This window comes from Perognathus longimembris, chromosome 20 (assembly GCF_023159225.1).
Source record: "Perognathus longimembris pacificus isolate PPM17 chromosome 20, ASM2315922v1, whole genome shotgun sequence".
Classification (NCBI taxonomy): domain Eukaryota; kingdom Metazoa; phylum Chordata; class Mammalia; order Rodentia; family Heteromyidae; genus Perognathus; species Perognathus longimembris.
This window is the reverse complement of record NC_063180.1, coordinates 44,439,738-44,463,852: the sequence shown is the minus strand read 5'-3', so window position 1 is coordinate 44,463,852 and position 24,115 is coordinate 44,439,738. Positions and strand designations below refer to the sequence as shown.

Genomic DNA, 24,115 nt, shown 5'->3' with positions numbered 1-24,115 from the left:
GGCCTGAGCACTGTCCCTGGCTTCTTTTTGCTCCAGGCTAGCGCTCTGCCACCTGAGCCACAGCGCCACTCCCGGCTTCTGTGTATGTGGTGCTGGGGACTCGAACCCGGGGCTTCAAGCGTGCCAGGTGAGCGCTCTACAGCTCATCCACGTTCCCATGGGGGAGGAGGCGGGAACGTCCACGCTGGCAGGCACTGCGCGTCCAGGACGGGCGTGTCACCTCGCTGCTGCTGTCAGGGCGGAGCTAGGACATCACAGCCCCCCCTCCCGTCGGCGCACCGGTCCCCGGCCTCGGCGTCCCCACGGCTTCCAGGATGCAGTCAGGGCTGAGGACCCGCGCCCTCTGCCCGCCCGCGGGCGCACCAACTTCCTCCTCTTTAGCTGCCCGGAGCGGCTGGCCGCGCACCCCACCTGCGGCTGGGGGGGGGCCACGCGCGGGCGCAGCACGGGGGACGAGCAAGCGACCAGCGACCCGAGGCACAACGGCGCGCGGACTCCGACTCCGGGGGGCCGGGGGGGCCGGGCAGGCGGCCCTGGGGCCGGGCGCTGCCCCCGCGCCTTTTCCGGTCCAGGCTCGGCGCTCCACACCCCGCCCCCCCAGCCCCCCCCCCCAGCCCCCCTCTGGCTTTGGTTTTACTTTGTGCCGGTTCACGGGAGGTGAGCGTCTCCCGGACGTGGCTGCCGGGCTCGCGGTCCTCCGATCCCAGCCTCCGGAGCAGCGGGGATCGCGGGCAGGGCCGCCCGGCCCGGGCTCGGAACGCGGCTCTCCATGGGGTGGAGAACGCCGGGCGGGAGGCGACCGACTGCGCAGACTCCACGGAGCCCCGCGGGGCCAGCGACCTCCGGGGCCTCGGAGGGCTTCCCGCCGCGGGACGCGGGCCCCGCCCTCGCCGCCTTCTGCCCGAGGCTCAAACTTCCCGCGTGCCCCGCCCAGCTCCACCCAACCGAGCGCCCCGCCCCCGGCAGAGCCCCGCCCCCGACAGAGCCCCGCCCACCTTCGCCCAACCGCACGCCCCGCCCCGGCAGAGCCCCGCCCCCCTCTGCCCCACCGCACGCCCCGCCCCCGGCAGAGCCCCGCCCACCTCCACCAACCGCGCGCCCCGCCCCCGGAAGAGCCCCGCCCACCTCCGCCCAAACGCGCGCCCCGCCCCCGGAAGAGCCCCGCCCACCTCCACCCAACCGCGCGCCCCGCCCCCGGCAGAGTCCCGCCCACCTCCACCAACCACGAGCCCAGCCCCCGGCAGAGCCCCGCCCACCTCCACCAACCGCGCGCCCCGCCCCCGGCAGAGCCCCGCCCACCTCCGCCCAAACGCGCGCCCCGCCCCCGGCAGAGCCCCGCCCACCTCCGCCCAAACGCGCGCCCCGCCCCCGGCAGAGCCCCGCCCACCTCCGCCCAAACGCGCGCCCCGCCCCCGGCAGAGCCCCGCCCACCTCCGCCCAAACGCGCGCCCCGCCCCCGGCAGAGCCCCGCCCACCTCCGCCCAAACGCGCGCCCCGCCCCCGGCAGAGCCCCGCCCACCACCACCCAACCGCGCGCCCCGCCCCCGGCAGAGCCCCGCCCACCTCCACTCAACCGCGCGCCCCGTCCCCAACAGCACGCCAGCCCGAGACAGTGTGCCCCACCCCCGGCAGAGCCCCGCCCCGACAGCGTGCCCCACCCCCGGCAGAGCCCCGCCCCGACAGCGTGCCCCACCCCCGGCAGAGCCCCGCCCCGACAGCGTGCCCCACCCCCGGCAGAGCCCCGCCCCGACAGCGTGCCCCACCCCCGGCAGAGCCCCGCCCCGACAGCGTGCCCCACCCCCGGCAGAGCCCCGCCCCGACAGCGTGCCCCACCCCCCGGCAGAGCCCCACCCCGACAGCGTGCCCCACTCCATCAGAGCCCCGCCCATCAGCGCGCGCCCCGCCCTCTCCCCGCCCCCATCGCCCTGGAGCCCGGCGCCCTCCAGCGTAGCCACGCCCCCATCTCGTCGGCCTGGATGCGGAAGTGACCTCAGACGGCGAGCGCGGCGGCGGCGCGCGGCTCGGGGGCGCTTCCGGCGGCGGCGTGCGCAGGGTAGGTGCGGGGAGCCCCTGGCCGGCGGGGGGTTCTCGCGGGCTGCGCGGCGGAGCCCTCGGCGGCGGCGGGGTCGCGGGCGCCCGCCGCGGGTTCCGGGCCCGGCGGGCCTGACGGGGGCTGCGGGCCTGGGCGCGCACGGGGCCGTGGTCCCGGGGCTGGGGCCCCGCTAGCGGGGGCGGCGCGCGGCGCCCAGGGACTGTGGCCCCCGTGGTGGGGGGGGCCCGTGGGGCCGTGGGCGCAGTTCCGTGCCTCAGTTTCCCCGCGCTTGGGGCCTCTTCCCGGGCGCGGCGCTCTGGCTGGGGTTTTCCCGTGGGGTTCCGGCCCTGCCCCTGGGGCCCCAGCTCCGTCGCCGGCCTTTTCCCGTCTTCCTGGCGGTGGTCGGAGGTGAGCGCCGGGCTCTCCAGCCCCGGCTGGGCGGTCCGCATCCTCTCCGGTGAGTAGCTGGAGGGGAGGGGTGCGGGGCGGGGGGCGGGGCGGGGGCGCGGCTGCCGACCCCCGGGACCTCCCCTCCGTCCGTCCTGGGCCCTCGTGGGAGCGGGCGCACGAGTTCTGGCTGTCGGGAGCTTTGGGGCGCCCTGGACGGTCCCTTGTTAGAATTGGAGGAAGTGGAGCTGCGCCTCGAGCTGCGGCTCCAGAAGTGGCACGCGCGCGTGTGCACACACGCGCACACCTGGGCATGGGTGGCGCACACCGTGGCTTGTGGACAGTAGATCCTGTCTGCAAATGAAGCCTTCGAATGCTTTCCACGTTCCTTTCTTTCTTTCTTGGTAACGAGCCTGGGCGGGAATTCCTGGCCTAGGTGCCATCTCTGAGCTTTCTTTTCCCCCCCTCAACTCTAGTGATCTGCCACTTGACCCACACTGAACTTCCAGCTGTTTGATGGTTTCCTGCGGAGGCTGGCTTCGAACCGCAATCTTCGGGTCTCAGCTTCACGAGTTGCTAGGATTATAAGCGTGAGCCACCAACACCTGGCTTGGCGTACTTCCTTTAAGTAAACTTTTCGCTAAGGTTAGTGTTAGATCACTTGCAGTTTTAAGAAATCACAGGAAAGTTACACAAATGCCATTACACACGATCTGATCAGCGGAAGGTCTCTGCACCTTTTTCTCCCGTGGCGTGGGTAGGCCAGTTGGAGTGGCGATTACGTACCAGGTGCAGGCAATCCTAGCTACTCAGGAGGCTGAGGTCTGAGCATTGCAGTTGAAGCCAGCCTGAGCAGGAAATGTCTGTGAGGTTTTTTTTTTTTTTTTCCCCCGGTCCTGGGGCTTGAACTCAGGGCCTGAGCACCCTCCCTGGCTTCTTTTTGCTCAAGGCTAGCACTCTGCCACTTGAGCCACAGCGCCACTTCCAGCCTTTTCTGGTTATGTGTTACTGAGGACTCGAACCCAGGGCTTCGTGCATGCTAGGCGAGCGCTCTACCGCTAAGCCACATTCCCAGCCCTCTGTGAGATTCTTACCTCCCATTAACCACCAAAAAGCCCTTAGTCAAGTAGTAAAATGCCAGCCTTGAGTAAAAAAGCTAAGGGACAGTGCCCAGGCCCTAAGTTCAAGCCCTAGTATTGACACACAAAAGTACTTTTAATGGACACATTTGAGACTATAAATTTCCCCCCATCACTATTTTAAGCACATCTCACAAATACTGATAAATTGGTAAATATTGGTTTGTTCTTTGACCCGTTTATTTAGAAATGTCTTGCTTACTGTGGGGTTTTAGCTTACTGGTAGAGTGCATCTCTAGCTTGCACAAGGTCCTTGATTTAAATCCCAGTCACTCGGGTGGCATGGTTAATAGAAATATCTTGCTTAATTATATCCAAGTATTTGAGAGTACTCTATAAACGTCTTATTGTTGTCAGTTCAATTTGTGTTGTAGACAAAATATACTGTGTGGTTTTGGTTTTTTAGTATTTTTTTGGGGGGGGGGTGCTGATCTTGGGGCATGAACTTAGGACCAGAGTGCCGTCGCTGAGTTTTGTTGCTCAAGGCTAGTGCTCTACCACTGGAACCACAGCTCCACGGCCAACTTTTTTGGTGGTTAATTGGAGATGAGAGTCTCGTGGACTTTGATGCTGGGCTGGCTTTCAATTGTGGTCCTCAGATCTCAGCCTCCTGAGGAGCTGGGATGACAGCCGGGAGCCACCAGCGCCCGGCAGCTGAGTCCTGTTGTTTTAAATCTGCCCAGCTGGCTTCACACTACAGATTTCAGCCTTTTTTTTTTTTTTTTTCTTTTTTGCTAGTCCTGGGCCTTGGACTCAGGGCCTGAGCACTGTCCCTGGCTTCTTTCCGCTCAAGGCTAGCACTCTGCCACTTAAGCCACAGCGCCGCTTCTGGCTTTTTCTATCTATGTGGTGCTGGGGAATGGAACCCAGGGCTTCCTGTATACGAGGCGAGCGTGCTACCACTGAGCCACACTCTCAGCCCGATTTCAGCCTTTTGAGGAGCTAGGATAGAGCCACTGGCGCTTTGAAAGCATTTTGATCCCAGGCCTATTGAAATACCAATAAGTCATATCATCTCAGTCGCTGAGTGCTGTCTGGCCGATGCTCCCTTCCGTGCACTCACTGACGCCATCATTGCATCTTAGGACACGTTAAATGTTGACGCACACGTTCCCGCGGAAGGCTCTCTGTGGTTCTTGAGCCTCGTAACCGAGCGGCGTGCAGGGGCCGGTCCGGAGCCCGGCGGTAGTATTTGCTCATTTAACCAGGGATGTGCCTGTCCCCCAGGGTGTTGGGAGCAGCGCCTGGTCCTCCCCGCGGTCCCATGGGAACCATGGCTACGGACTGGCTGGGCAGCATCGTGTCCATCAACTGCGGGGACAGCTTGGGCGTCTACCAGGGCAGAGTGTCGGCCGTGGATCAGGCCAGCCAGACCATTTCCCTCACCAGGCCTTTCCACAACGGGGTGAAGTGCCTGGTGCCAGAGGTCACCTTCAGGTGAGCGAGTCCCGGCGGAGCCCCCACCCTGGCCGGAGACGCGGGCACCGCCCCCCCCCCCCAGCCAAGGGGGCAGGGGTCCCTCGCTCTCGGCTCCGACTGGCACACAGCCAGTGTGGCTTCCGCTCAGCATACCCTTTGCTTTATGCTTTCAGATTTTTGTTCTTTGGTCTAAGTTTCCCCCCTTTTTTTTTTTAACACCAAACATCCTTATCAGTTTTTTTCCCCAGCATAAAGGTGTCTGTAGAACGGTTGATGGCGCGCTGCGTGTGTGTGTGTGTGTGTGCGTGTGTGTGCGTGTGCGTGCATATGTGTACACATACACGAGCGCCAGTATGGGGCTTAAAGTCGGGGCTTGGACACCTTCCCCAAGCCTCTTTTTTTTTTTGCTGGTCCTGGAGTTTGAACTCAGGGCTTCGGCTCGAGCGCTCTGCCGCTTGAGTTGAGTCCCAGGTTGAGTTCTGGCTTTTTTGGAAATTTATTGAAGATAAAAGTCTCGTAAGAATTTCCTGTCCCTGCTGGCGTCAAACTGTGCTCCTCAGAGCTCCGCCTCCGGGGTCGCGGGGACGATGGGTGTGCGCCGCGCTGCCCAGCCATCCCTGAGCTTTTTTAAAAGCTCAAGGCTAAGCCCCCCGTCGCTTGGGCCACAGCTGCACGTTCGCATTTTTGGTGGGTAACTGAGAGAGCGGAGTCTCATGAGTCGGGTACCAGTGGCTGGCGCCCGTCCTCCTAGCTACTCGGGAGGCTGAGATCTGAGGACCCCGGTTCAAAGCCAGCCCAGGCAGGAAAGTCCCTGAGACCTGTCATCTCCAGTTAATCAGAAACCGGAAGTGGAGCTGTGGCTCAAGGGGGTAGAGCGCCCAGACCCCGAGTTCAAACCCCATGACTGACTGAAAAAACAAAAGTCCCCTGGACTTTGCTGCCTGGGCTGGCTTCGAACCGCGGTCCTCAGATCGCGGCTCCCCGCGCGGCCGGCGCCCCCGTGCTGTGAGAGTCCTAGCCGCCGGGGCCATGGCGTGCTTGGGCCTGCGGGCCTGCGGGTCTGCGGGCCTGCGGGTCTGCGGGCCTGCGGGTCTGCGTGCCTGTGGGCCCGCGCGGCCGCCCGGCTGCCGCTGCCCCGGCCCGGAGCGCGCCGTGAGTCCGTTCCCAGTCGACTGATGGAGTGAGGGGATGAGGGAGAGAACCAGCCGCGGACGGCGCGCCGGGAGGACCGGCGGTTCCCGCGCCGCGTCCGCCGCTCCGGCCCTGGGTCCTGCCTGCCGTCCGGCGCCTTCCCGCTGGGGCACTGCGGGCCGCGGGCCCCGCGTCCTCCTCCTCCTCCTCCGCAGCGCTCTGAGACGGGGACTCGGGTGCGTTTCAGGGCGGGGGACATCACGGAACTGAAAATCCTGGAGATCCCGGGGCCGGGGGACGGCCAGCCGTTGGGGGACCCTCCCCCGGCCGAGCCGGGCCCCGCCGGCCCCCACGGCCCCGGCAAGGCGGCCAAGAAGGCGGCCGCCTGCAGCAGCGCCCCGCAGAGCATCCCGCGCAGGACGGACGCCCGCGGCCAGGACGTGGCCGTCTCCCCGCAGCAGCAGTGCTCGCGGAGCTACGTGGACCGGCACGCCGAGCCGCTGAGCCAGGCCAAGGGCTTCCGCCGGCGGCACAACTCGTGTGAGCCCCGCCCTCCCCCGCGGGCCCCGCCCTTCCCCCTGCGGGCCCCGCCCTTCCCCGAGGCCACGCCCTTCCCCACGGGAGGCTGAGGGGGGAGGCTCGCGGCCCCGGGCCGGCCGGGCAGGGGAGGCGGGAGCCCCTCGCCCCCAGTGAGCCCCCGGGGAGCCGGAGGCGGCGCTGTGGCTCAAGGGGCGGAGCGCCAGCCCTGGGTGGGAAAGCTTAGGTACTGGGAGCCCCCCCCCCCAATAAAGAGCGAGGCCTGTGGCCGGGCCCCGCGGCTCGCACCCATGCCCAGCCCACGGGCGGGCGGCCGAGGTCGGGGGGCTGCGGTTCTCGGCCAGGCCGGGCTTGAGACCCCCTGTCGGTGGCGGAGGCCACGCGTGGTGGCGGTGCGGGCCTTGCCCTGCAGCCGCAGCCTGAGGGCACGCGGGGTGGTTGCGCAGGTGCAGACGCGGGAACGCCCGGGGCAGGGGAGGGCGGGGCCCGCGCGGGGGAGGGGTGGGGCCCGCGCCGGGGAGGAGTGGGGAGCTGTGGGGAGCTTCGCGCGAGGGCGCTGGGCTGCCTCCCCCGTGTGGCCAGCGGTGGCGCCGCTCAGGCTTCGGCCGCTGAGAGGCGGAGCCTCCGGGATGGCGAGGTGCTTCCGCCTGGGGGGCCGCCCTGACCCCCCCCCCCGCGGCCTCCCTGACCCCCCCCCCCCGCTCCCGCCCTGACCCCCCCCCCGCTCCCGCCCTGACCCCCCCCCCGCGGGCGCCCTGACCCCCCCCCCCCCACGGCCTTCCCGGCGGCCGGGCCATGCGCGCGCCCGGCTGCTCCCCGCGGCCTCCCGATCCGGCTTCTCCGCTGTCCGCGCGCGCGGGGCGGGTGGGGGCGCCTTCCCGGGCTGCGTGGGACGCGTGTGCAGCGCGCGTGCAAAGTGCAGGACGGAGGTTTCTCTTGCAACACGCGCGACAAAATCCGACGGGCGAGCGCGTGCGGGGACGCGGCGGGCCGTGAGCAGGGCTGGCGGGAAGATGGCGCCGGCTCCGTGTCGACCCGCAGCCTGCTCGCCCAGGGCTTGCGGTGTGGACGAGACAGCCGAGCCGCCAGCCCGAGGGCTGAGGGCGTGGGGGGCCGATGGCGTGGGGGGGCCGGGGTCGTGGGGGCGCCGGGGGTGTGGGGGGCGCCGCGGGCGCGGGCCCTGCCGCGGGGTGTGGACGGCCCCTGGCCCGCGGGCAGGAGAGCGGGCGCTGTCTGGACGGGGGTCGCTCCTCCCGGTCCCCCCTTCCCGGTGGGCGGCGGGGGCTCCCGGGCTCTGCTCGCTGGGTGGGGGCCTGGGGAGGCTCTGCCCCCCCCCCCCCGCGGAGGCCGACCGCCCCGCCCGCCCCCTCCAGGGTCGTCCAGCAGCCGGCACCCGGGCCAGGCCACCCCGAAGAAGAGCGGGCTGAGGAACGGGCAGGCGAAGAGCAAGGACGAGGAGTGCTTCGGCGAGGACGCGGGCGCCATCCCCGACACCGACTTCGACTTCGAGGGCAACCTGGCGCTCTTCGACAAGGCGGCCGTGTTCGAGGAGATCGACACGTACGAGCGGCGGGGCGCGCGGGCCCGGGGCGTCCCCAGCGAGCGGCCCGCCCGCTACCGGCACGACGAGAACATCCTGGAGGCCGAGCCCATCGTGTACCGCCGCATCAGCGTGCCGCACACCGGCAGCAAGGAGTTCTGCACCGGTGAGCGCGCCGCGCCGCGCCCCGCCCCGCCTGCCCCGCCCCGCCTGCCCCGCCCCGCCTGCCCCGCCCCGCCTGCCCCGCCCCGCCCCGCCACGCCTGCCACGCCCCGCCCCGCCACGCCTGCCCCGCCCCGCCTGCCCCGCCCCGCCCCGCCACGCCTGCCCCGCCCCGCCACGCCTGCCCCGCCCCGCCTGCCCCGCCCCGCCTGCCACGCCCCGCCTGCCACGCCTCGCCTGCCCCGCCCCGCCTGCCCCGCCCCGCCTGCCCCGCCCCGCCTGCCCCGCCCCGCCCCGCCACGCCTGCCACGCCACACCACACCTGCCACGCCTCGCCTGCCACGCCCTGCCCTGCCCTGCCGGCCAGTGGGCATAGCTGCTGGGGTGTGCGTGGGTCGCGTGGTGGGTTCTGGGCCGGTGGGGGCCGCGGGGGGCTGAGGGGAGCCCATGGCGGCCGGGGCCGGAGCCCGGTGCCCGTGGCCGCTGCCCGTACCAGGCCGGGTGCCCGGCGCGGTGGGCTGAGCCGTGGAGTGGCGCGGGGGGCGGCGGCGTGGCCTGTCCTGTGCCCGCGGGGCTGTCCGCGCGTGCCCTCACGCCTGGCACGCTCGCGCGCAGACTCGGGGCTGGTGGTGCCCAGCGTGTCGTACGAGCTGCACAAGAAGCTGCTGTCGGTGGCGGAGAAGCACGGGCTGACGCTGGAGCGGCGGCTGGAGATGACGGGCGTGTGCGCCAGCCAGATGGCGCTCACCCTCCTGGGGGGCCCCAACAGGTGAGCCGGGCGCCCCGCGGGGCCCCGGAGCCCGGCAGGCGTGGGAGGCGGAGCGCGCGAGCGAGGCCTTCCAGCGCAACCCGCTGCGGTTCCCGTGGGGGGGGGTAGGGGGAGGGGAGGACCGGGGAGGACGGAGGACGGGGCCCCAGCAAGCACCGCGCGTCCTGGGAGGACCGCAGGCTCTCGGTTTTCAGTGCCAGTCCCGGCGCTTGAGCCCGGCCCGGCGCCGTCCTCGAGCTCTGTGGCTCCGGGTCGGCGCGCTTCCCCCGAGCCACGGCTCCGCCTCTGCTCCAGCTGCTCGGGAGGCCGACATCGGAGCCAGCCAGGACAAGAAACGCCATGAGACTCTTCCTGGGCCTTGGACTCGGCCTGAGCACCATCCCTGGCTTCTTTCTGCTCAAGGCTAGCACTCTGCCACCTGAGCCACAGCGCCACTCTGGCCTTTTCTATCTATGTGGTGCTGGGGAATCGAACCCAGGCCTTCACGTATATGGGGCGAGCACTCTTGCCACTAGGCCACATTCCCAGCCCCCTCCGTGAGACTCTCATCTCCGCTAAGCTACTCCTGTGGTCTGATGGTAGAGCGTTTGCCTGGAGCAGCAGCGGCTCAGGGACAGCGCCCGGGCCGAGAGTTCAAGTCCTAGGATTGGCACGCACATGCACACGCACGCACACGTTTCTGCCCAGGCTGGCTTGGACCCGGGATCCTCCAGCCTCAGCCCCCCGAGCACTCACCCCGCCGCCCCCCTCCCCGCTGCAGGCTGACGCCTAAGAACGTGCACCAGCGGCCGGCGGTGGCGGTCCTGTGCGGGCCCCACGTGAAGGGCGCGCAGGGCATCAGCTGCGGGCGGCACCTCGCCAACCACGACGTGCAGGTCGTCCTCTTCCTGCCCAACTTCGTCAAGATGCTGGAGCCCATCACCAACGAGCTGTCCCTCTTCAGCAAGACCCAGGGCCAGCAGGTGTCCAGCCTCAAGGGTGAGCCGCGCGCGAGGCCCGGACCCCGGGGAGCGGGGGGGCCGGCTTCGCGGGGCTCGCTCTCTGATGGGGTGCGGGGGAGGGCCCCGGGTCGGGGCTGGAGGGGCAGGGAAGGGCCCCCCTCCGCCCGGCCCGTCTGCCACGCCCTCTCCGCGCCCCCAGATCTGCCCACCAGCCCCGTGGACCTGGTCATCAACTGCCTGGACTGCCCCGAGAACGCCTTCCTGCGGGACCAGCCCTGGTACAAGGCGGCCGTGGCCTGGGCCAACCAGAACCGCGCGCCGGTGCTGAGCATCGACCCGCCGGCGCGCGAGCTGGAGCCGGGCATCGACGCCAAGTGGTCGCTGGCGCTGGGGCTGCCGCTGCCCCTGGGCGAGCACGCCGGCCGCGTCTACCTGTGCGACATCGGCATCCCGCAGCAGGTCTTCCAGGAGGCCGGCATCAGCTACCACTCGCCCTTCGGCTGCAAGTTCGTCATCCCCCTGCACTCGGCCTAGGCCCCGCCCCGGCGTAGGCCTCGCCCCCGGCCCCGCCCCCCACGCGGGGCTTCGTTTACACACCAGGCAGCTCTCAGACTGTGTTTCAGGTTTACAGCCCCTGGCGCCCCTGCCAAGCTCGCTGGTGCGCACCCTCGGGGCCTCAGCTGTGGCACTGCACCCCCCACCCCCTTCTAGAACCATGGACGCCCAACTGGCCCACCAGAGGGCGCTCGCTCCCCGCCACCGGCTAGACTGGGCCCGGGCCTGAGCCCCTCGCCCGCGAGGGCAGTGGGCAGCTTCTGCTGGCTGGGCCTCCACGTGGGGCGCAGCGTTCATGGCAGGACTGGGGGAACTTGAGGGGCCTGGTGCTTCTGCCCACGGACGCCCCTCTCCTTAGGACGTGAACTCCGGCTGGTGGGGTGAGGGTCCGGGCGGCCAAGCCTGGCCGAGGAGCGCGCTCCCTGCCTTACTCAGGACTCGGGCGTGGGCACTGGGCAGCCGGGCGCCGCCCGCCTTCCCTCCGGGAACTGGCTGAGGGCTGGGCTGGCCGCACCCTCCTCTGCGCCTGTCGGCCTCTGTGGTCTTGGCCTCTCGGGGGCCACCAGCCGGGACTGGAACCCCCGCCCCCGCCAGCCCCCGACGGCGGGGATCTGTGCCTGCACTGACCCAAGGCCCAGCTCTGGCGGCCGAGGCCTGCCCCGTGCAGCTCGCTCGGGGAGACAGAACTAGCACCCCAATAAAGCTGTGACTGGACCCCCGTGTGTGTGCGCTCCGTGGGCCCCACGCCCTCCTCGAGTAGCGGCCCGCACGTGCTCTCCACAGGCTGAGCTGCTAGCGGCTTTATTCACGGTGGCGCCAGGGCTACAAACAGTAAGAAACACTTTATTATAACTTTACAACATATAAATAGCTGGGGTCAAATCTGTGCTTTCCGGCCGCTGGCTCCGCCCGCCGTGCCCGCCATGGTGTCCCGCAGAGTCTGCCGCGCGGCGGCCCGAGGCCGGGGAGGGTGGAGGAGGCCGCAGTCCCGCTCCGTGTCGGCGCCGCCCTGCCTGTCATCTGCTGGGGTTGCGGCTGCTGTGTAGGGATCGCTCCTCGGGGGTCAGGCCGGCGAAGAAGGGGTGCAGCAGGGCCTCAGCCAGGGTGATCCGCTGCGCAGGGTCGAACTCGAGCATGCGCCGCATGAGGTCGAAGAGCAGCACATGCTCTGGCGAGTCCTGCAGCATGTAGCTCTGCGGGCACGGGGGCCCCTCAGCACACGGCCGGCCCTGCCCCCCACCCCCCCGCGCCGGCCCCTCGGTGGGCGGCGTGGCCCTGTCCCCCCGCGCTGGCCCCTCGGTGGGCGGCGTGGCCCTGTCCCCCCACGCTGGCCCCTCGGTGGGCGGCGTGGCCCTGTCCCCCCCGCGCCGGCCCCTCGGTGGGCGGCGTGGCCCTGTCCCCCCGCGCTGGCCCCTCGGTGGGCGGCGTGGCCCTGTCCCCCCGCGCTGGCCCCTCGGTGGGCGGCGTGGCCCCGTCCCCCGCGCTGGGTGGGGGGGGCAGAGCCCGCACTCACCTTGAGGGGCTTGCAGTTCTCCTTCACGTAGCGGCCGTCCGAGCTGTCCTCGTCCCACACCAGGCCGCCCTTGTAGAAGTACTTCTGCTTCCTGCGTGAGCACGGCGGGGTCAGGGGGACCCCGGCCCCGAGGCCCCCGCCCCGCCCCGCCCCGCGCGCCGTACCTGGTGCGGTGGATCATGTGCGAGGGGATGGGCCCGAGGATCTTCTCCATCATCACCAAGTGCTCCCGGTTCTCGTGGGTCTGCGGGGGGTTGGGGGGGACAGCGCGGGGTGAGGGTCGCCCGCCCGCCCTCGGCCCCGCACCCCGGCCTTCCCGCCGTGCCCTGGGCGGCCGGCGCACCTGGAAGAGCGTGAAGCCGCGGTAGTACTCGAAGAGGATGCAGCCGATGCTCCACACGTCACAGGGCTGCGACCACCCCAGCTCTGCAAGTGGACACGGGGCGTGGCTAGCGGGCCCCGGGCCCGGGCGCGGCCGTGCCTGGACACGGTGCTGCCCGCGGCGGGTGGGCGGCCGGGCGCGCCGTCCTGTCACTCACCAAGGATCACCTCGGGCGGCCGGTAGTGGCGCGTGGCCACGATGGTGGTGTGGTGCTCGTGGTCAAAGGTGGCGCTGCCGAAGTCGGCCACGCGGATGCTGGTGTTCTTCACCGCCTTCTCCTCGCAGCTCTGCGGGGACGGCCCGTCAGTGCCGCCCGCCCCCCGCGGGCCCCGCCACCCCCGGCGCCGGACACACCTTGTGCTCGTTGTAGAGCGTCTCGAACTCCGAGTTGACGAACAGGATGTTCTCGGGCTTCAGGTCCGTGTGCGTCAGCTGGTTCTCGTGCAGGACTGCGGAGGGCGGGCACTGAGCCGGGGCCTCCCGCCCGCCCGCCCCCGGCCCGCCCTCGAGGCCGCGGGTCCCGCCCCCCCCCCCCCGCACTCACAGCGCAGCGCGTGGCACAGCTGGTAGGCCATGTGGCGCACGTGCGGCAGCGGGTAGGGCTGGAAGTTGTTCTCCTTGAGGAACTCGAAGGTGTTCTTGCCCAGCAGCTCGAAGGCGATGCACATGTGGCCGTGGAAGTTGAACCAGTCCGACATGAGCACGCACAGGCTAGGAGAGCAGCGGGCGCTCAGGCTGGGCGCGGCGCCCGCGGCCGTCCCGACCGGGCTCCGGGGAGGGCGAGCGGGGAGCGGGCTGCTTGGCCCGGGCGGAGGCCACACTCACAACTTGTTCTCCTTGTCCTTCTCCTTGATCTTCTTGAGCACATTGATCTCCAGGCGCGCCGCCTCGCGGTACTTGCCCACGTTGCGGATGATCTTCAGAGCCACCTGGGACTTCCCCCTGCGGCACAGCGCCCCTCAGCAGCCGCCCGCCTGCAGGCGGCCCCCCGACGCCCCCCCACGGGCCTGGGACTTCCCCCTGCGGCACAGTGCCCCTCAGCAGCCGCCCGCCTGCAGGCGGCCCCCCGACGCCCCCCCACGGGCCTGGGACTTCCCCCTGCGGCACAGCGCCCCTCAGCAGCCGCCCGCCTGCAGGCGGCCCCCCGACGCCCCCCCACGGGCCTGGGACTTCCCCCTGCGGCACAGCGCCCCTCAGCAGCCGCCCGCCTGCAGGCGGCCCCCCGACGCCCCCCCACGGGCCTGGGCTTTCTGTGTTCCTGGCGGCTTGCCGGCTCGGGTGCGAGGGCTCAGCGCGCAGGGGCCTCACGGGGGCCAGGCTACCGACTCCCCACACCGCCGCCTCCAGCCCCCCACGGCACTGCCGGGCCATGCTAGCAAAGGCCCTCCGGCCGTGTGTGCCCAGATGCCAGCGGGAGCCGGGGAGATGGCACTGCCCGTGCCCAGCCCTGCACCCCGTCCCCAGGGCCGCCACGGCCCCCTGCGGCTCCCGGGTCTGAGCGGGACGGCGTGGCTGTCCTTGGTGCCGCGCTGTGGGACCCGCCTTCCGGCCTCCCTGCCCACTGGGTCACCTGGGCCTGAGGAATCGGGGCGGGGGGGGGGGGGGGGAGCCAGGAGAGGGAAGGTGCGCCAGGCCAAGCCGGAGCCTCGAAAGGGCGAGGGCAGGCAGGGTCGCCCATGATGCCCAGCACGAGGAGCCACAGAGGGAGAGGCGCCCCACCGAGCTGCCGGGGGAGCCAGGGACCTGGCCCAGTGCACGCTGGCACGCCCCTCGCGTGAAGCCGGGCGTGGTGGCTCACCCCTGTAGTCCCAGCAACTCAGGAGGCCGGGGCGCCCAGCCAGGCCTGGCAGCAATGTGCCAGAGGCTCAGCTCAGTGAACCGCAGCAAGGCGGAGGAGCAGCTGCGGCTCCAGCACACAACACCCGCCCGGGGCAAAAAAGCTCAGGACTGCCGCCGCGAGTTCAAGCCCCGGGACCGGGAGGAGGCGGGGAGGAGGCGTGGGGCTCCTCGGCTGGGGCTGGCCGCACGCCCAACCAACTCCGCCCAGCCCCTGAAGGAGCTCCCAGGAGCCGCCCCGGCCCCAGGCCCGCGGAAGCCCAGCGCTTCCTCTCCCAGCCGCGGAGCCGGCGGAGGAGCCCGGCGCTGCCCGGGCGCCGCTTACCTGGCGTGGTCCAGGCACTCCACCACCTTGCCGAAGGTGCCTTCACCCAGGTTGCCCACGATCTCATCTACGAGAGAGAAGAGGCCGCGCGTGAGAGGCCGGAGGGCGGAGGCTGGCGGCTCCTGCAAGCGCACAGCATTCAAGCGCTCAAACGCCAATTAAGCTTTCTCTCCCTGCTACTCTCGTAACCAGAAGTTGCTAGCGCCGGGGCCGTGCCGGCCGTTACCGGTGGCCCCGCTAGGGCGCCACGCGCACTGGGCCCTCCACGCAGGAGCGGCCTCGTCTAACGGGGGGGAGGAAGTAGAGGTAAAGTTTACGAAAGGTGGCTGTACATCGCTCTTGGAGCCAATCGCCGATCCGGCACACCAGGTGGCCCTCCTTGTCATCTTCCACACTCCGGCTGCTGCGCTTACTGCTCTGTTGGCTTCTCTGCATGCACCGCCCCCCGAAACGCCATCCGACCAATCGCATGGTGGGCGGTTCCGATTGACAGAGTGAGGTGTCAGTCAAAGGCAGAGGTGGAGACGGTGAGGAGCCGGTGGGTTGGTTGGTTGGATTTTCCAGATCCCAGCATTTCATAAGGCACACAGCATATATAACGATAGGGATATTGCAAGGGACACGTCAAGACACACACCGACTTCAAAACAGAAAAGTAAAAACAGCTACAGGTATGTAAAGAAAACTCGGACATTAGCTCTAAGAGGACCGGCGCAAGTGCTCAGAAAGATGGCCGGCCGCGGCCGCCAAGGGGCCGGGTCCTGGGAAGCGCGCAGCCCTGCCTCTCTGCTCTGCTCTGCGCTCGCTCGTGTCCTTTCCCTAGGCCTGGCCCGGAGCCCGGGGCCAGCGCTGACGGCACAGCGACCGAAGACACGGCGCAAGAAGGCGGCCCACTCCGCCGGCCCGGGCCTCCCAGCTGCCGCAGCCCGGCCCGGGCAGCCCCGGCCCGCGTCCGCGTGCCCACGCGGCCTGGCACTTGCCTGCTAGCTGCCAAGCTGCCACCTGCCCGCCACGGCAGCCTCGGCCAGACTTCCAGCCAACTTCCACCAACGGCCATCCAGCAGTGGCCCTCCTGCCACCAGCCTCGCCTGCCACCAGCCCGGCCGGGCTCCTTCCAGGCCTCTGACCGCGACGGCCCACGCAGGCCCCGGGCCCGCTCCTGCCCGCGCTCCTCTGGGCCAGGCCCATCCCAGATCGCACAGGGCACCGCCAAGAGCAGCCCGAGCCGCGAGCGGCGCTGCCACCCCCTGGCCGAGTGCGGCACTGCAAGCTGCGGCCCACGCTGTAGTCCCGCAGTCAAGCCGCCGCCCGTGGACAAGGAAGTCAGACAGAGCCGGGCAGGGACGAGGGCTCCAGGGGGACCGGCCGAGCCGGGAGAAGAGAACGCGGCATGGAACCTCGGACACCCCCCCAGCTCTCCTCCCGGGGCTCTCCGTGCCACAACACTGGCCAGGCCTGGCTTCGCACACGACCCGCAAGAGGACAAAGGCCCCTCGTCACCTCTGTGACCTGCACACAAGCAGGTGTCCCCTTCCATGAAGAAGCAATACTGAGGAGTCACAAGACAAGCTCCGACCTGCGCTGAGTGACTGGGCCTGGTGACACACATCCATAGCCCCAGATGCTTGCAAGGATGAGAGCCCAGGAGTTCAAGACCAGCCTGGACAATACAGTGAAACCTCGTGCCAAAAACAAGGGAAGGACCGGAAAATCCAGTGGTGCTACCCAGCACTTAGGAGGCTGAGGAAGGAGGATCCTGCGTTCAAGGCCAGCCTGGGTCTTGGAGATACAGTGCAGGGGCGCAGTTCTTGCTTGCCAGGTGTGCAGGTGGCCCTGGGTTGTTTCCCCAGGCAATGCAAAAGAAAATAAGCTTTGAAAAGACAAGAACCTAAGCTGACTGGCAGGGAAATGGCACCCCCGGCCTCTGGGAGGGGTGAGCCCAGTCCACACCGGAAGCTCTGAGCTCGGTGTGAGCGTGGGGTGACCTCACGTGGATGGACCAGGCCACAGAGCCGACCCCACAGGACGCGAGGGGCCTTCCCAGCTGCGTGGGGCCCGTGGCCCGTGTGTGGAGCAAGGGTTAGACATAGACAGGCTGGGGACCAGCCAGCGCCGGCGCCAAAACTCCTGTGCCTGCCGCAGGCAGAGGCCAGAAGCCAGGGGGCCAGGGCCTCTGTTCGGACTGCACGTGCGCGCGCGCACACACACTCACGCGCATGCACTCACGCCAGTGCGTGTGCCCAGCGTGGACAGGACCGGCACACTCACCCGGACCGGCCAGCCTGAGATCAGAGAGAGAGGTGAGGCCTTCGGGCCCCGGCCAGCGCACGCCGGCTGCCACTCACCGAGGAGGCGCTGCTACAAGACCTGGTGCGCCGTTTGTGGCAGTGGTGCGCGTGCTTGCGCGTGCGGTACGGGACCCGCTCCCGAGACCGCCGGCGATGTCGAGATCGGGGCGTCCCGTAGTAGTCCTCCCCGAAGGACGGGCTCCGCTCCTCACACCGGTACGTGGTGCTGTCCCGGTGCTCCCGGTACCTCCTCTGGTAGGGCAGGCGGTCATGGCTGCCAAGAGGAAGAGGACACTGGTCAGGGGACCCAGCCTGGTCCCAGGGGCGCGAGGCCGGGGAGAGCGGGCCGGGCACAGCACGGGCGGGGGGGCCTCCGAGGGGCCAGCGGCGACTGCACCTCTGCCCGGCCCGACCCAGCGTGCCGAGCGGGGCTCGCTTTCCACTTCTCCCTGGCCCAGAGATGCAGCCCCCTGGAAGGGGGGAAGGAGGGGCGTGTGGGACGGTGGGGGGGGAAGCGCCCACTCACCTCCTGGACCGCGACCTCCGGGGCGGAGGCTCCCGTCGCGCCGGGTACCGCAGGCGGCCCTCGTGCTCCCGGCTGGAGGAGCGCCGCCGCTTCCAGCGGTAGCTCAGGTACGGGTCCGGCTCGGGGGACCGGTATCGCTTACAGTGATGCATCTGCAACGCCAGAGACAGCCCCACTTAACACGGCCTGCCCTCGGCCTTGGGGCTGCGTGGGGCAGCCAGGACCCCCAGAAAAGAGGCCCATTGTTCTGTTTGGGGGTGGCCCCTCCCAGGGGTTTGTGAAGTGGAGAAGAACTCTGAGGTCATACTGGCCCCACAGCAGACAATGGTAACCCCCTTTTCTCCAGGGAACACCCAGCTGCTTCCCCGCACGGCCACAGGCGGGGACCTCGGGAAGGCAGGGTGGGGCGAGCCCTGTCCTAGGGAGGCTCAGGACAGAGGACGGGGCCTCCTGCCTCATTCCCTTCTGCCTGCAGAGTCCCAGGACCCTCGGAGCCCTGGGAAGCCCGGAGCCAAGCCACAGGAGGAAGAGGGGGGTGGAGAGGCCGAGTGCTGCCTGGCAAAGCCTTGAGCTGGGCCCACTCAGGAAAAGCAGGCAGGCCCGCTGAGTCACGTGTGGAGCTCAGCAGACACGAGAAGGCCGAGCCCGGGAGGGGGTGCACACTCCCTGGCTCCCCGGGGCCCGTCGGGAGGATGCCGGCGTCCTCGGGGCAGCCAAGTGCCTCGCCTCTGGCACGGCGCAGACCATCTCAGGTGCCCACCAGGTGCCTTGCTCTCCGCCGCAGCACCGCCTCCGCCCTCCTCCAGGTGCCCTCTGTGCGCCCTCTCGTTCCCGTCTCAGGTAGCCAGGTCACTGACCGCACAGGGAGGCAGCACAAAACACCCCCTCCCTAGCTGCCCGGAGGCCTGAGGTCACCCCAGGAGACTGCCGGGCCGGATCAGCCATCCCCTGAAAGAGGGGTGAAGGCCCATCATCCTTGCTACTCAGGAGGCTGAGAGCTGAGGACTGGGGTTTGAAGCCAGCCTGGGGAGGGGAATCTTTGAAACAAACCACCAAAAAGCTGGAAGCGGCGCTGTGGCTCCCATAGTAGAGCGCTAGCCTTGAGCAGAAAAGCTCAGGAACAGCGGCAGGCCAAGTTCAAGCCTCAGGATTGAAGGAAAACGAAAACAACATTAGGGCCTGTTCCCTCTTCCTCCCACATCAGAACCCCCGACGGTGCTCCCACAGATGGCCAGGCCAGGTACCCCGGCTAGTCTCCCCAACCCTTCACTTGTTCAGAGAACCTTCCGCGGCGGGCAGTCCTGGGCTTAGCCTGACCAAGCACATTTCAGACAAATCCACTGAGACTGTCCCCTCAGATCATCAGTCCAGCGCAGCAGGAAGAGGTGGCCCCTAGGAAGAGCAGGCTAGGGAGGCTGAGCTGCCCATGCCCTGGGGAGCCCCCATCTCTCACCAGTAGCCCCCACTGGGAAGTCTGTGCCAGAGGTCACTGGAGATAAATAAACACTAAATAAAATCAGTGACAGCTTCCTCAAGAACTTCAGTTTGTTTTGATCATCAGCTGACTAATGTTTCACTGCTTCCCTGCAATTACTATGGCCTGAAAGCTGTACCTCACCACTCACTAATTGGCCTCAGAAGCATCCTCCTGGCCGGGGCACACGCCTTCCCACAATCCAAGTGTGGTCCTGCCCCTCCTCCCTGTGCAAACTTAAGTACCAGATCTGGAGAGCACAGTCTAGTGGATGCCAGGCTAAAGACACCCCCCCCACACACACCTCAATTCTTACGTCCACATGTTTACATGGGCGGAGAGACACAGTCAGAGTCAGGTTTCAATCTGAGCCGTGGCAAGGCCACCTCCAGCTGTTTGTGTCTGGGAAAGTTATTGAACTACTCTGATGTTCAACATAACCCCCTGCAATAAGGAAAGTCTCTTGTAAGGTTCTGTGAAATTTAAACAGGTCTGCCGGCTGCTTAAGTCATGCCTAGCACAGGTCTGGGTGCATATGGGTTAGTAAAGGTAGCAAACTCAAACTCAACCCAATCCCAGTGCTACCACTGTTTTTCCTTTTTTTTTTTTTTTTTTTTTTGGCCAGTCCTGGGCTTGGACTCAGGGCCTGAGCACTGTCCCTGGCTTCTTTTTGCTCAAGGCTAGCACTCTACAACTTGAGCCACAGCGCCACTTCTGGCCATTTTCTGTATATGTGGTGCTGGGGAATTGAACTCAGGGCCTCATGTATAGGAGGCAAGCACTCTTGCCACTAGGCCATATCCCCAGCCCTGTTTTTATTATTTTTTTAAATTTACCTGGCATCAAGGAATTGAAGCCAGGGCCTCATGCATGCGAGGCAAACATTCTACCACTAAGCTACATCCCCAGCCCCTGCCACCGATTTTTATACAAGTCACTCTAGGCCCTAGCTACCATGTTTGGAAAACCAGCTCGGCAAAAGAGATGATGGTAAGAATAAAACCCATCAAGTGTCCTCCCAACCCCCCTTCCCACACAGCAATTAGGATCACTGCCCTAGAACCTGTGCCGGGTGGGTAGACTCTAGGAAATCCTCCTAGCCAGGGCTAAAGGGCTTTCTGTATGTCTCACAAATGGTTTCTAGCTGCCTGAGACCCCAACAGAGAGTTTAAAGCTAAGGGTCACAATTATGTTTCGGGAGGAGGCTCTCCTCTAAACAATGAAGAAGAAGGCACCTGCCGCCCCCGCCCTTGCTTGGCTCACTGTCATCCTACTGAGGAGGCCGAGACCCCAAGAGTGACATCCAAAGCCAGCCTGGGAAGAGAAGTCCATGAGACTTACTTCTGATTAACCCACAAAAAGCTGGAAGTGGAGCTGTGTGGTGGTGGAGTGCCAGTCTTGGGGGGGGGGGGGAAGCTCAAGGACAGTGCCAAAGGCACTGAGTTCAAGACCCGGTATAGGCAGGCGCGCGCGCACACACACACACACACACACACACGAAACAAACGGAAAAGGAAAAAAAAAAAAAGAAAAAGAAGAAAAGGCAATGAATGCGAAGGGAAAGCCAGCCAGCCACGGATGCCAGCTCTTCTCCGAGCACCGGCCGAGCCGGCTTCTCCGCTGTTTTCTGGCTACAGAACTGGGCTGGCAACCCGAGCCAGCAGCCAGCCGGGCCGGCGGCCGCCCGCCCAGATTCCTGCCACCCCAGCGCCCCACGGTTATTTTTGGCTAGCAGAGCCCCAACCGCTGCCACCGCAGACCTGCCACCTCGCAGGCCGCCGCCGCCGCCGCGGGGCCCGGCGCCCCGGCTCCTCCTCCTCAAGGGCACCGGGGGGGGGGCGGGCGGGCGGGAGCGGCCGACGCCGCCCCCTCGGGGGCTTGGCTCCCGCGCTGCCCACCCCGGCTCCACGTCGGGGTCCCCGGCACTACCGCGCCGAGACGCCCGGCCGGACCGCGGGGCAGCCCGGGCGCGCGGCGTCGGGGCCGGCCGGGGCCGGCCGCGGCCCGGGCGGCTCCATCCGCGGAACGGAGACCCCCGAGGGGGCCCGCGGCCCTCGCCGGCGCCGCCTCCCCCGTGAGCGCCCCGCTCCCCGTAACCGCCGCCCGCGGCGCCCAGGGCGGACCCGGCGGGCGGAGGCCGGCCCGGGCTGGAATCGAACTCGGGGCCGCGCGCGGGGAAGCCGGGTCTGGAGACGCCTTTCCGGCGGTCGGGCCGGCCGGCCCCGGCTCCCGGCTCCCGGTCCCGTCCCGCCCTACCGGCCGGGCCCGAGGCCGAGCCCCGCCGCCTCCGGAGCCGCGCGGGCTCCGCCTCCGACCCCCGCGGGAGGGACGCGGGCCCGGGGGCTGCAGCCACCGCCCTCGGGGAGGCGAGCGGCGGGTCAGGGGTGAGAGGTCGGGGCCGCGGCCTCGGCAAAGCGAAAGAGACGGGCTAACCCGAGAGCCGGACGCACACCGGGGCTCCCGCGCCCGCCGGGCCGCCCCGTCCACTCACCTCAGCCGCCGCGCCGCCGCCGCCGCCGCGGGCCCCGGCCTCACTCACCGTCGCCCAGGCTCCGGCTGCGGCTAGGCCCCGCTCCCCGCTCCGAGCGCCGCTTCCGCTTCCGGCCTCCGCCCGCGGCGGCCCCGCCCCCCGCGTGACGTAGGGCCGGCGGCCGCGGCTCGCCCGGCCCCGAGGCCCGGCCGCTCTAGGCCGCGACTCGAAGGCTCTGGAGGACCGGGCCGAGCCGGAGCCCCCGGGGCCCGCCGCGGTCCGGGCGGTCGTCCGCGGCCCCCGCCCGCCAGCGCCCCAGGGTTCGGCGGCCGGGTCGGGGCCCCGTCCCCGGCCGCGGGGCGCCGGAGCCCGAGGGGGAGTGCCCGCCCGGCCGCGGGGCTCGGCCGCCGGGATCCAGCCGTGCTCGCACGCGCCGCCCCGCGGAGCCCCGGCCTTGCAGCCCCGCGGGGCGTCCGGGCCGCGCGGAGGGGGCGGACGACTCGACCCTCCCCGGCCAGTGCCGGGTCTGGAGCCGCGGGAGAGCTGGGGCCCGGGGAGGGGCGCCCCGCTTCTGTGGGACCCGGGGAGGGAGCGCCCCGCTTCTGTGGGGTCCTAGGAGGGGCGCCCCGTTTCTGTGGGGTCCGGGGAGGGTCGGGGAGGGGGCGCCCCGCTTCTGTGGGGTCCTAGGAGGGGCGCCCCGTTTCTATGGGGTCCTGGGAGGGGCGCCCCGTTTCTATGGGGTCCTGGGAGGGGCGCCCCGTTTCTGTGGGGTCCTGGGAGGGGCGCCCCGTTTCTGTGGGGTCCGGGGAGGGGCGCCCCGTTTCTGTGGGGTCCTGGGAGGGGCGCCCCGTTTCTGTGGGGTCCGGGGAGGGGCGCCCCGTTTCTGTGGGGTCCGGGGAGGGGCGCCCCGCTCTGGCGGCCAATCCCCACTCGCGTCCCCCGCTCCCGGGCTGGGGTCCCCCTCCCAGGGACGCCCCGTGCGGGCAGCAGCTTCCCCCGCGGGCGGCGGGCGGCGGGCCGCCGCGTGGCCTCTAATTACCCCACGCCGCCTGGCGCTTGGCGGACTCGGGCTTCCCCCACCCCGCGGGGGCCCGGCCAGGGCCTCCCGCCCCCCAACCCCGTGACCGGGCCCATTTTGCCCCTACCTCCGCCCCCTGAAGTTGGGGCGATGGCGTGAGTTCATGCTCCCCGCCTCCCCCCCGCCCCCCGGCGGGTCAGGCGCATCCTCGCCCCAGTCATCCGGGCTGCGCCCCGCGCCCCGGAGTGGGGCCCGGCCCCTCATCTCCATGGCTGCGGGGAAACCCGACGCACCTGCAGCTCGAACCCCGTCCCGGCGGCGCAGGCCTGTGGGCAGCTGGGTGCCAGGTGGCCGGGCGCCAGGCCTGGGTGGGGGAGGCGGGCGGCTTCCCACCCCGGAGGCCCCGGGTGTCCTCCCAGCGAGGCGCCGGGCGCGCACCTGAAGCCGCAGGCCCAGATCGGAGCTTCCAACTTTGAAACCAGCGCGGGAAGAAACGTGGGAGACGATCTCTGAGGATCCGCCCCGACGCCGGAAGTGGAGCTGGGGTCCAGCGAGGCTCAGGGGCAGCACCCAGGCCCCGAGTTCAAGGCTTAGGTCTGGCACGCGCGCTCACACGCACGCACACGCAGCCTTCACCTGGGGTGGAGGCTCCCCTTGCCACCCCCTCTCCCTCTCACCTCTGCCCTGGGACCTCACCTCCCTGGTGTCTTCCAGAAAAACATACCTGTCTAGCTAGCCCTTGGGAAAGGATCTTGGTAAAAGTTGGGGTAACTCTTCCCACCCCCACCTCAATCCTCCAGGGCTGAGGAGATCCCACTGGGCCACCCCAGCTTGTTCTCTACCCACAGTCCCCCCAGGACCCCGGTCCCCACCCCTGCTCAACCAGTCAATGCAGGTGATACAAAGACTTCGAGAAGCCGGCCCTACATCCATGTGACCCCCCAAAGCCCCTCTTACCCCACCCCTCCTGTTACCCCCTCGGACCCCCCCAATCTCTCCTCCAGACTCCAGATGCCACCTGCCAGTCCTGCCCACCCCCCCCCCCCCACTGGCATTGTCACACCAGCTTTGTTGTTTTTCCTTGAACTCGGGATCTGGGCGCTGTCCCTGGGCTGCTTTTGCTCAAGGCTAGCACTCTCAACGCCTGAACCACAGAGCCACTTCTGTTTTTTTCTGAGTAGTTTATTGGGGATAAGAGTCTCCCAGCCTTTCCTGCCCAGGGCTGGCTTTGAACCCTGATCCTCAGATCTCAGCTTCCTGAGTAGCTAGGATGACAGGCATGACCCAGTGTCTCAGCCTCTAGCCAGCCTTCTGGGATGTACCACTCCCCGCCTGGCCTGGAGAAACTCCTTAGGGCCCTGTGGACAACCATCTCCTTGTGCCTTTCTGCCCCCTGCACGCCCCAAAGCAGCCTTAGCATGAAGCAGTGGCTCAGGCCTGCTGGGGGTGGGGATCTGCTCAGCTGGAGCCCGCAGTAATAGATAACAGCAATGTCTCCCGCCGCAGCGCCAGGCCCCAGCCCCTGTGTACGAGCCAAGGCTGGAGTCAGCTGGGCCCCTGGCTGGGAAGTTGCTTTATCAGAGGCTGCAGACTGCCTTGCCCATGAATGAAACGCATAGGGACTCGTCCGCGTGGACCCAGCCCGGGTCCCCAGGCAGGGAAACGGGATGG

At 68.7% G+C, this 24,115-nt stretch overlaps 3 protein-coding genes across 7 annotated transcripts; 1 reads left to right on the top strand and 2 right to left on the bottom strand.

Moving 5' to 3' along the window:
• Positions 1–136: 136 nt before the first annotated feature.
• On the bottom strand, positions 137–2,481 carry LOC125368229 (proline-rich protein HaeIII subfamily 1-like). The gene is made up of 2 exons (XM_048369072.1): positions 1,990–2,481; positions 137–244 (listed from the first exon to the last, which is right to left on the bottom strand). The coding sequence occupies exons 1-2, from the start codon at positions 2,479–2,481 to the stop codon at positions 137–139; spliced, it is 600 nt and encodes a 199-aa protein (XP_048225029.1).
• Edc3 (enhancer of mRNA decapping 3) lies at positions 2,016–11,302 on the top strand. 3 transcript variants are annotated; one of them, XM_048369490.1, is made up of 7 exons: positions 2,016–2,053; positions 4,767–4,995; positions 6,356–6,648; positions 8,019–8,351; positions 8,963–9,116; positions 9,877–10,094; positions 10,257–11,302. In XM_048369490.1, the coding sequence occupies exons 2-7, from the start codon at positions 4,769–4,771 to the stop codon at positions 10,589–10,591; spliced, it is 1,560 nt and encodes a 519-aa protein (XP_048225447.1). In that variant the 5' UTR covers positions 2,016–2,053; positions 4,767–4,768; the 3' UTR covers positions 10,592–11,302. The 3 variants fall into 3 exon arrangements, with proteins under 3 accessions (XP_048225447.1, XP_048225448.1, XP_048225446.1); XM_048369491.1 differs by lacking the exon at positions 2,016–2,053 and adding an exon at positions 2,997–3,064 and having other exon boundaries at positions 4,786–4,995; XM_048369489.1 differs by lacking the exon at positions 2,016–2,053 and adding an exon at positions 3,006–3,064.
• A 133-nt stretch (positions 11,303–11,435) lies between these two features.
• Clk3 (CDC like kinase 3) lies at positions 11,436–22,746 on the bottom strand. 3 transcript variants are annotated; one of them, XM_048369494.1, is made up of 13 exons: positions 22,738–22,746; positions 17,483–17,634; positions 17,014–17,230; positions 15,001–15,097; positions 14,669–14,735; positions 13,333–13,449; positions 13,052–13,218; positions 12,862–12,956; positions 12,665–12,794; positions 12,469–12,551; positions 12,290–12,369; positions 12,126–12,216; positions 11,436–11,805 (listed from the first exon to the last, which is right to left on the bottom strand). In XM_048369494.1, the coding sequence occupies exons 2-13, from the start codon at positions 17,632–17,634 to the stop codon at positions 11,629–11,631; spliced, it is 1,473 nt and encodes a 490-aa protein (XP_048225451.1). In that variant the 5' UTR covers positions 22,738–22,746; the 3' UTR covers positions 11,436–11,628. The 3 variants fall into 3 exon arrangements, with proteins under 3 accessions (XP_048225451.1, XP_048225449.1, XP_048225450.1); XM_048369492.1 differs by lacking the exon at positions 22,738–22,746 and adding an exon at positions 21,496–21,676; XM_048369493.1 differs by lacking the exon at positions 22,738–22,746 and adding an exon at positions 21,448–21,463.
• Between the last annotated feature and the right edge of the window lie 1,369 nt (positions 22,747–24,115).